Source organism: Hevea brasiliensis, chromosome 8 (assembly GCF_030052815.1).
Source record: "Hevea brasiliensis isolate MT/VB/25A 57/8 chromosome 8, ASM3005281v1, whole genome shotgun sequence".
In the NCBI taxonomy this organism is placed as follows: Eukaryota; Viridiplantae; Streptophyta; class Magnoliopsida; order Malpighiales; family Euphorbiaceae; genus Hevea; species Hevea brasiliensis.
In genome coordinates, this window is record NC_079500.1 from 29388815 (window position 1) to 29400318 (window position 11504).

The 11504-nt window shown below is 31.3% G+C and overlaps 1 protein-coding gene across 1 annotated transcript; it reads right to left on the reverse strand.

The window, feature by feature from the left end:
• Positions 1-934: 934 nt before the first annotated feature.
• Positions 935-6914, reverse strand: LOC110644464 (B3 domain-containing protein At3g19184). Its single transcript, XM_058152062.1, has 7 exons — positions 6555-6914; positions 6351-6443; positions 5892-5923; positions 5578-5746; positions 5244-5450; positions 3133-3262; positions 935-1153 (listed from the first exon to the last, which is right to left on the reverse strand). Exons 1-7 carry the CDS (start codon positions 6684-6686, stop codon positions 1143-1145), a joined length of 774 nt encoding a protein of 257 aa, XP_058008045.1. The 5' UTR covers positions 6687-6914; the 3' UTR covers positions 935-1142.
• Positions 6915-11504: the final 4590 nt, after the last annotated feature.

Genomic DNA, 11504 nt, shown 5'->3' on the forward strand with positions numbered 1-11504 from the left:
CAACAGAACTAAAAGAATTGAAAGTGCAGTTGCAAAAGTTGCTTGATAAGGGCTTTATTCGCCCTATTGTGTCACCTTAGGGAGCACTAGTGTTGTTTGTTAAGAAGAAAGATGGCACTCTCCGCTTATGTATTGATTATCTGCAGCTGAATAAGGTGACAATAAAAAATAGATATCCATTGCCCTTCATTGATGACCTGTTTGATCAACTCACCTCCTGTAGCCTATTAACCTCCTTACTAAAATGGGAGCTATCCTCGCATCCCTATCCTACTTGCCAGTAAGAAGAAGAAAAGAATCTTGAGCATCTTTATTTTGGTGCAGTCATTCAAGGGCAACATGGTAGTCCCTGTGCTTATAAGCCAAATAGGCACGGTTTTGTTTCCTTCTCTAAATGGTGGATGGATCTATTGCATACTTTCCCTAACTCAGAAATGAATCAAAACTTTCTATCTACTATCCGTATTTCATGTTGGTGCATTTGGAACACTAGAATAAAGTAATCTTTGAGCAAATCAATTTGAATCCTCAACTTATTGCTTATCAAATTTCCCGAATGATTGAAGTGATTAAATTGGCAAAAAAACATGGGTATTGCCAAGCTAATAGTAGAATTTGATTCAAAGGTCCTCATTGCAACCATCAAAAATTTCCCTTCATGTCAAAGGTGGGAAATGTACGCAACAATTCAGGCCATTGCCTCTAGTATTCCTAATTTTCAGAAGATTGATTCTATAAATATTAATAGATTAACTAATAAAGCTGATGATTGTGTTTCTAAGCTAAACCTGCAAAATCAACTATTTAGCAATTGGCCTTTTGTTCCTCCCACGGCATTGAGGGAGATGTGTATTTTGGATGCCCCTAGGGCCATGTAATGCAAATCAGTTTACAACTTAAAAAAAAAACAAAAAAAAAAGGGTTATACTAAATATTGACAACCCTAAAACAACCATTAATAAGAAAATGCAATGTCATGCTATTGCTACAGAAAACTAGTAAGTTAATTTCTCAACCATAGTATTTGTGCCACTAAACAAGGAATTAGATGCCATTTTACAATGCATTGGCATGTATGGTAATTACTACAAGCCAAAACAAAAAGACCCAGCTCTCTAACACAGCTTTTATGTTGTCAAAGACTACCTCCTACCTGCCAAAACCAATAATAGTACAAATCAGAACCACCAAAAAGGAATTTGCATACTTTCAAAATATTTACTTTGTTTTACTCACTGCATCCATCAGAGAATGCATACAGTACATATTCGTGATAAAATGAGAGATGATTGATTAAGATGATTTGATTTTATACAACGCAGAGAATCAAATATCCTAGTACGAAAACATGATGAGTAAGAAAGTGATGAAGCCTGGATATTTTCTTTGAGAGGGCCATTGTATATTTATCATGTTGAATAAAAATTTTCAAATTATGATTCATAATAATATTAATAATTTTAAATATTATTTACTATAATAATAATAAAATGGATATTAAAAAATTGAGTTTGTGCATTTATTTTTTTATTAGAAATTTTATTTTACATTTTAAACTATGCTTTTTCAAATAAATACGTAAAATAAAAAAAATTAACAAAAAATTTATACAATTAGAAGATAATAAGAACAAATTAAAATAACAATTAACTACCCATCAATCATATTTTATTTATAAATTTAATTACTTAATTTTCATAAAAAGATAACAATGAAGAAAAATTCATTGATTCCTTCTAATGAAAATTAGTTTGCGTTAATCATTAAAACAAATACAAATATGGGGACCAATATTTACATATTATTTATAATAATTTGTGTGTGTGTGTGTGTACGCGTGCGTGTGTAAAAGTAAAAGAAAAAAGAAAATCATTTCAATCTTTTTTGTCGGGGGCCGCACATAGCCTTTCCAGGTATAAAGAGGCTCCAACTCTATAAGCAAGAGAAGGAGTCCAAGATGACATGAATGAAAATAATATAAAAAATTTACATGATATGGATTTTGGTGTCTAACAAAAAATGGTCCGACTCAAACTAGTTTGAAATTAAAGTATTAAACTCATGATTGTTTGGTAATACAAAGTTTGATAAACAAATGTGTTAAAGGATAAAAAAAAATTCCCAAATTATGATCATATTTAAAATTTAGAGATTTTTTTTTATTCATTTTAATGTGTAGTTTAGATAGCAAGTAACATATTATGCTAACATCCATGTGTTTCCCATGCTAATCTAATTAAAAAAAGGCTTAATTGTTCAAAGTTAAATTTTATAAGAGCCTAATTAACACAATTTGAAATATAAGGTTTAAATTGACTTTAAAAAATAAAATCAGAGGCAAATTGAGTCATTTTGGCATATTTTGGGTGGCAGCGGCAGAATTAGAATATTACCTTTGGAGGAGCCAATTTTAAATATTGCAAAGATAAAAGATATTGATAAAAACATAGGGTCAAAATAAAAATATAAAAATTAAATAATATGATATATATGAATGAAATCTGAAGAAAAATATGAAAATGCTTATGTATAATAGTATTATTTTAAAAAATGTAATAAAATTTATGGGTAAAATTTTAGTTTGAAAAACCAGCAATTGTGTAGTCCAAGATCAATAGGCTCCCAATTGAGAAAAAAAAATGTCCACTTATTAAAAAGGACATATATTAGCATAGTTATGAATAGTTATTAAGAAAGGCATATTTTATCAAGAAATTATTCGGTGTACTTGAAATATTAAAATTTTTAATTTTATCCGGTATCCTTCCACGTCTATTTTATAGTCTACAAAAAATTAATTTCTTTAGAATTTGTGATTGTCCCTCCTAACAATGTCTCCTTTAAGGATCAAATCTACATTCTCCCTTTAATTAAAATATTAAATTTTTAGTGTTCTTTATACTCACATAGATGTAGAATTTCCATAAATTATAAGAAATGGGTCTTACATTTATATAAGTGAAAGAGCACGTACTTTGAGTGTAGTACACAGTTTATCCATATAGCATAGTTATAAGAAGTTAAAAGTAGTTCAAATTATTTGAACTATATGGATGCATATGCAAACATTTTTATGTAACGAGAACCACTTGTAAAGGTATTAGAACTTGGAAGAATATTGGAAGCACTTACTTGCTCTAGTCCGTTTGGCACTTCTATTCAAAGGTGTAACTTCTATATCCTTGCCATCATCTTCATTGTTTTCTTTTTCATTTTCCTTCTCTTCATTGTCTTTTGATTCATATGCTCTTATAATGTACACCTGAGAAAATAGCAATTGTTAATGTATACTAACACGTAATCAGTTGTACTCGGAACAGAGAAGAAAAATTAGATGAGAATAGAAGAGAACATATCGGATGAGATGAGAACAGAAAAAGTAGAAGAGAGAAATATATTCTATTATTGATTCGTGGAATTAGGGGTGTGCGATTCGTGTTCAGTTAAGGGTCTGTCTAGGAACCGAAACCGAACCAAAATTTTGGTATGGTTCCAATTCAGTTCTTCACTGTTCGGTTCTGGCTCAATATGATACTTGGTTCTTCAATTCTGGTTCAGTACAGTTCCGATTCAGTTCTCAGCTCATAAAATATTTTATGTAATTATTTCCTTAAAAAGTTATACTTAAATTAGCATTTAAGTTTTGAATTAGGTTATTAATACATAATATATTATATAATATATCTTTTAGCTATTTTTAAATTAAATAATCTTTAACCATAATGTATACATATAATTTAGGATTAAATATATTATATAATATAATATTATATTATATAATATAAATTTTAACTATTTATTATGTAATAATAACTATAAAATACAAATATGATTATGAATTAACATATATATATATATATATATATAAAATTAAGAATTATAAGGTAATTTAATATATTTATAACTAAAATTAATAAGAAAATCATAATTATACATACACACACACACACACACACATATATATTGAAACCATATAAAGCATCTAAAAAAATCATAGAAAAACATATGTATAAATTCGATTTTCAGCTCAGTACAGTTTCGGTTCGATTTCGGTACAATTCTAATTCGGTTCTTAGTGAAGAATCAGAATCAAATCAAAGTGTCAAAATAAGTTTGGTACGGTACGGCTCTTGTTGGTTCAGTTTAGCACCGTGCACAGCCCTACTTGGAATGCCTCATTACAGAAGGAGTTCTCTCCTTTATAAATGAGAATATTATGTTATATACTATAATATTATATTATATAATATAAATTTTAACTATTTATTATGTAATAATAACTATAAAATACAAATATGATTATGAATTAACATATAGTATATTTATAATTAAGAATTATAAGGTAATTTAATATATTTATAACTAAAATTAATAAGAAAATCACAATTATACATACACACACACACACACACATATATATTGAAACCATATAACGCATCTAAAAAAATTATAGAAAAACATATGTATAAATTCGATTTTCAGCTCAGTACAGTTTCGGTTCGGTTTCGGTACAATTCTAATTCGGTTCTTAGTGAAGAATCAGAATCAAATCAAAGTGTCAAAATAAGTTTGGTTCGGTACGGCTCCTGTTGGTTCGGTTTAGCACCGTGCACAGCCCTACTTGGAATGCCTCATTACAGAAGGAGTTCTCTCCTTTATACATGAGCAGTTTAATTGCTTCCTAACAACCTATCAGAATCGTATAACTGCCTACAACAGATTCTGTTAACTACTAAAGTATCTATCCCTCCAATCCCTTAACTATCTGAGATTAACACTACTTATTATTATAGTATGTAACAATTATCGAGCAGAGAGTCATTTTCAAGAAAAAGGGTTGCAAGTGGCAAAGAGAAGTTCAATCTGTTTAAAATATCATGTAAGGATAAGGAAAACAATTCAAAACCCTGTGTATATGATTGTTAACTGAATACTTCTATAATCTTTAACCATCCAAGAAATTAAGAAGCCTAAACTAGAACAATGCATATTAGAGAAGGAAAATTTGGGAAGTAGTAAAACCATGGACAAATTTCAATACATAAACACAACTGAGCCTTAATTAATACAAATCTAATTGAGGTTGGCTATACGAAATAGTTTTCCAGTAAATATCATTAAAAAACGTGTCTACACAAGCACAAAAATGCAAGTAGGGATTCATGATGCAAACTTAAATTCAAGAATGTTTAGGCCTTGAATAAAAAATGAAACAAACAATAGTTTAATAGCTCGGGAATTACCTTAAATTCCCTTGGGCTAACTAACTGGAACACTAGTGCATCTCCATCAACCAGTTTATGATCTATAGTAAACCCTCTCCACCCAGCACTAAGACCAGTTTTCTCAACAAGGTATTTTGTTTCAGATGCATCTCCATTCTCATCCACCAAAGTAATATATTCGTCATGAGAAGGAAGGTGATCTTTGCAGAATTGAACTGGCAGACCCTGTAAAAAAAATGTTACAAGAGAAATTATGATTGCAACTCTCAATTACCAAATTCATAATTCATAAATAATTGGTCTACTAACATGGATAAAAGATTCTTCCCTTTAGCTCAAAGATAGTACTTACCAGCCAAAATCCTCCAGTTACATGTGACTGAGTCATGGGTTTCACAAAACTAGGGAAATCAGCTTCTAAAGCTGACTGAATTTTTCCTGCTCTATCAACTGCATGTCCCCTGACTTCATCAGAAGCATAGATTCGATTCAACAGATCTTGTCGTCGGTAGCAGTAGGTCCTGCAAGTGAATCTCACAGTAAGTGTAAGATACATATATATATATATATATATATATATATATATATATATATATATATATATATATATATATATATATATATTGTCAAATGCTGCAAATTTTATCTACTGAAATCAATTGCAACCTTCTGGGTCTCTCCAAAGGTTCAGGTGCTAGCTGCCAAAAAGAGAAAAGGGAACTTGTGGATCAATAGAAAACGTTATCGAAACCAAAGAGAACCTGATGGTTCAAAGGCTTGCTGAAACTAAATAATTCAATCTATTAAGCACTATATGTTAGTCCAGGATCAGATACGCATTTCAGAGTTGTGAAGATATAACATCAAAGGAACCCCAAGAAAACGATAATCTTTAACTGACAATAACGTATTCAATAATCAAATTAGTATTCAAAGGTCAGACTTAACTGGAATAACATTGAGATTATTATTCAATAACACACAGAAATCTTTGTAATTCCTAACAATTTCCAATACAAAGAGAACAGAGACAATAAGAACATACCAACAAAAATATCACACAGAGAGAAGAAACCTATTTAGAGAGAGAGAGAGAGTGAGAGAGAGAGAGAGAGAGAGAGAGACCTCCTTATAGCTAACAGGGCTCTTGCCTGCAAAACGAGAGGACCTCCTCACTGGTACCAACTCTGTTGATGGTCGAGGAAGCCTTGGTTTCATCTGCTTCACCAGGGTAGGTATCGTACCATATGTAAATCATCATCGACATACATACCAATTAAAAAACACATACAATTAGAAAACACATCCAACCCAAATATACACACTTACTGGAGAAGTCTTAGGGCTGGTCGTACGGATATCAACAACGAGCTTCTTCAAGTTAAGCTCTTCCATTCTCTTCTTGTTTTCTTCCAGCCTCTTTTGGCGGATTTCCTCATACCTGGACTTGGATACCACCATTTCTCTTTCTCCTTATTTCTTGGGTTTCACAATTTGAAGACTGACTAAAGCGAAACCAGGGAATGTGTGCGTATAGGAGGTGAACTGAAGAAGCCAGGAATGGAAGATGGCAGCGAGCAGTGGAAGTGAGCGCACTTACAGCGTATATGTTTTTGCGTTTCTGAGGCTTTTTGAAATTCAAAATACGCCTCGTTTCACCAAACTAATATATAAATATTCTAGTGATAGGCTTTGTAGCCCTTGGGTTTGAACAGCTTTATGTAATTTTTCTTGCCAGCGGTCTAGCAAAGAGTAGAGACTGAGTGGCAGCGCTGATCCTCTTTTCCTCATTTAGATTTTCTATGCTGGGGCTTGGGCTGCGATTTTTGTGTTGAGTTGTGATTATTTTGTATTGAACTTGGGCCATCTATTTTATTTGTATTTATGTTTTTAAACCCTTTAATCTAAATTAACCTATGAGCCTTGATAATGGTGTAATTTTTATAATCATCCTGAATTAACCTGTCTCTAAACTATTTTTTTCTTAATTTTAATTTATTATTAAAAAATTTCTAAATTTTAATTTTATTTAAAAAAAAAATTATTTAACCTGTAATAGTAGATTTTCAAAATAAAAAATTCATTTAAGTCACAATATAAAATCCACAAATACGGTTTCAGCACTTTTCAGTGATGAGTAAATTTTTCTTATTTACAAAAAATAGATCATCATTATGGTATTAATATTTTTGTAACAGGTCTAAATAATAATTAAAAAGGCTGATATTTTTTAAGTATGAGAAAAAAAGGGGTAAAAATATAATTTTATTATCTTTTTAACCTGAAAACTTGTTATAATAGGTTTACAGCAGGTTAAAAGAATTTTTATGAAATCAAATTAAATTTTAAATATTTTTAAATAACAAATTAAAGTTAAGACATGAAAATGAAATACGAGACGCTATAAAAATTACCCCTTAATAATGCATAGCAATTACTGTTCAAAACAAAAATACTAGCTCATCTCAAAAGCTATGAAGTTTTGATTTAAATCTCAGTTAAATTAATTATATCAAGAACATAATATTATTGTGTGTATAATATATAATGTGCCACATTGTCTAGCTCATATGAAGATGAAAATATCCTCGTTAAATTGAATTTTTGCTTATAGATTCGTGTACTTTATATAAATACTTTAATTAATTTTACACATATCTTAATACAAATATTTAATCTAACGGTAATTAAACTCGTTCTCATATGAGCTCGAGCCTATATTAGGTGCATCCAAAAATTGATTAATTAAAGCTCATATGTAGCCAATAATTAAATGTTAATATTGATAATTGACCATGATTCTTTTTCTATTTTGTATATATTTTTGGGAAAAATTAAAAAAAAAATCTTGTGATTGCGCATTTTAACATATGAGGAACCATTGTTTAATTTTTGTCATTTTAATATTTTATATTTTCCTCGGTTAGTAAATATGGTCCAAACTATTAGTTGTCATTAAATGTCGCTAACATAGCAAACATGTGATGCTAACATGGCGAACTTGTAGTGTTGACATGGCAACAAATGGCAGATGTGATGCCTATGTGGTAAATATGTGCAATGTGTTTTACCATGTCAGCGCCACATGTTTGCTATGTTAACATCATTTAATGATAATTAATGGTTTGGATTGCATTTATTAATGGAGGAAAACCAGAGAAAAGCACATGTAAATTTTAGAATGCAGCTCCAATACATGCTTCATAAGATCATGTAAAAGTCTGCTTAACATTACCCTATTGATGTCAGAATAGAACTAGACTAACTAGTCGAACAAGAAATCAAACTAATAATTAGTTTGATTCAAGCTTAAACCCTATAATTATGAGAATTGGAATCAAATCACATGAACCGACAGGGTAACTGTGTGAATCAACTGGGTAAACTAGTTCTGGTTGGGTTTAATGGGTGAAGTTGCTTACCTTGGAAAAAATGGGAAATGCCTCTCACGGGATTTAAACATGAAACCAATGGCCATTTATCTACCAATTGAACCCGATAACCTGTACAATTTCTTTCAACAAATATGAAGAAAAAATTATTAGGACCCAACAATGGATTCAAATACATGGATCCTAAACCATATTCATACAATTCTAAGATCTCCACCATATTGTATCACTAGTCTGCCATATATTCACATGAATAATATGAATTATATAGATTAGTTCACAGTCTAGATGTATACCTTATTTGCAAAAACAAATTGCTCCATAACTTGTTTAAAATGAGAGCCTCCAAAGATTAAGAACCATGCCCCGTGTAAATTATGGAGACCCATGTAAGTCTCTGCCGGGCCAGGCTTGAAGACTTCTCTGAAGAACAAAAGTACACGGGCCGTGTATTAGACCCGTGTAACTACCTGAGGTCTTTGTGAACTTCTGTCCCGATACAAGATGCAACCATTCAAGCTCTAATAAGTTACACGGCCCTGGGTCGTGTAGTGACACACGGGCTATGTATCACATGACAACCAATTTCCTAATTTGATTCCAGCTCCAGTTTCTACAGAGAGGAGAGACTTCTAATGCTTTTGGGACCCTAAAAACCTAACCCTAGACTTGGAATATAAATAGAGGCAGTAAAAAGCAAAAAGGGAGTTCGAAAAATCCTAATCCAGTCATAATCTCATTTTTCACATATACAGCCGTATTGAAGAGGAGAGCATCAGCATGAAAAGGGAAACCTTCAGCCGAAGTTCCACAAGTCCAAGGCTACAAGAAACCCTCATCGGCTCTATTGTTCTATTTCTTTAAGCGAACTGTTCATGTTCTTTCATTTTATTTTTATTATGTTTATTAAACTCACCATGAGTGAGTAATCTCTTAATTCTAGAATTAGGAGAGTAACACTCGTAATCACTATTATGGATAAATATTGATTTTTATTTATTAGATTTGAATTTTGTTCTTTGATTCAATTTCTTGCGATTTTAATGCATGCTATGTGGTTGTACCCACTTAGTATTGATTACAGATATTAATTGAAGGACTGAAAGATAAAGATTAATATTAGAAAATCAGAATTTTGAACCTAGGAAATCTGACCTAGAGATAGGCTGATGACCTCTGTGGAGTTCTGTAATTAATCAAAGATCTTAAAGGGTTTTTATTAGGACTAATCACCAACGAAATTAGGGTTTAGCTCTAATCGAAACACACCTTAGGTGCCTTGAGAGAGGACCTAGGATATCTTAGGATTAATTTTCATCAAAGTGACGATCCTCAATCCAATGAATAGACATGATTAAAATTCATAATAAGGTTACAATGTGAAATCTTAATTCTGGAATTACTTTAATAGATAGTTTTATTCAAAGTTTATTTTCAGTATCCAAATTAGATTTAATTCACTCTTCACCCATATTCGTTAGCCTAAACAGTCAGAATTATTGTGTAGCTTGGTACTTGCTAACTAAATTCCTCATGGGATGATACTTCACTCACTACTTTATTACTTGTTAGTGATCCGTGTACTTACGGTGGTTATAAAACCGCAAACAATTTCCAAGCATCTTATGCTCTGAATTTGGACCAGATCTCTAAAACAATGTTGTAGGCATTTGTCTTAGGTTTCTAAATAATTTTGAATTACTTCAATTGGAGTTTTTTAGAGGAAGTTATGGCTTGATAACCATTCAGAGGTCACAGGACAATTTTGTTGAAGTGCAGGATTTCCAGATTTGGCATTCCTGAATTACCTCAACATTTCCCCTACTTTACCCTATAAACTGGGTTTAGGTCCAAACATGAAGTTTTTAGTTCAATGTCTTATGGTTATTTTGGCTTTAGAATCACCTAATTTTCTATTGTATAGCTTGAGTTATGGCAATTTTGCTAAAACTGATCGGATGCCTAATCCTTCACATTTTCCAGGTTCAGTCTAAAATTAGGTTAGATTTGCTAGACTAAATTTGTCTAGCAATTTGATCAAGTTAGGGTCATAATTTGGCTTCATGGTCTTCATAAGAATTGTTCTCCTATGTCTCAGGATTCCATTGGTTCAAGAACCACTTTAATTGGAGTTTTCTAGAGTGAATTATGCCTAATTGAATAAGTACTATTTATCTAGTCATTTTCTCCAGATCCAGAATTGGTAACCCGGATTCAAGCTCTAATTAAGGTTCCCTATGGTCATTTTCTAAACAGGCTCCCTTCATGAAAGTTTAAGCATTATGTCTTAGGTTTCATTTACAATTGATTTCATACCAATTAGAGTTGTGTAGCTCAACTTATAGGCTTCTAAACACACTGGACTCAAGTGTCCAGATTCCAGCACATTCATCAAACTACCATTCCATTAATTCCATTCACCAACCACCACCAACTCTCAACCAAAACATACCAAATGACCATAATTTAATCTTATAAACATTAATTGAACAACATACCACAAAAACCCTAATTTCACCAAACCCTAAGCTCTCATCTTCTAATTCCAACAATTCCAATCAAATTCAACTATATAATTCATATGTACAACTTCACCTAAGCTAGCATTCATGTTCAATTTCATTAAACATATCAAAACCCTAACTTCCTTTATGTTGGCTGGATTCTCATAGCTCAATTTCAACCAATAATTCTTTCATTTATCATGTTAATTCTTCATAACTAAACTCAAATTCAAGAAATATAAGGTAAATTAAGCTTGAATGTAAACTTACCTCTAATGGAGATTTCCGAACTTCAAATTTCTTCCAAATTTCTTATTCCTATTACTTCTAATCTTTCAATCCTAGGCTAATTCAAGGTTTTCTAGTGTTTGATCGTGGAAATT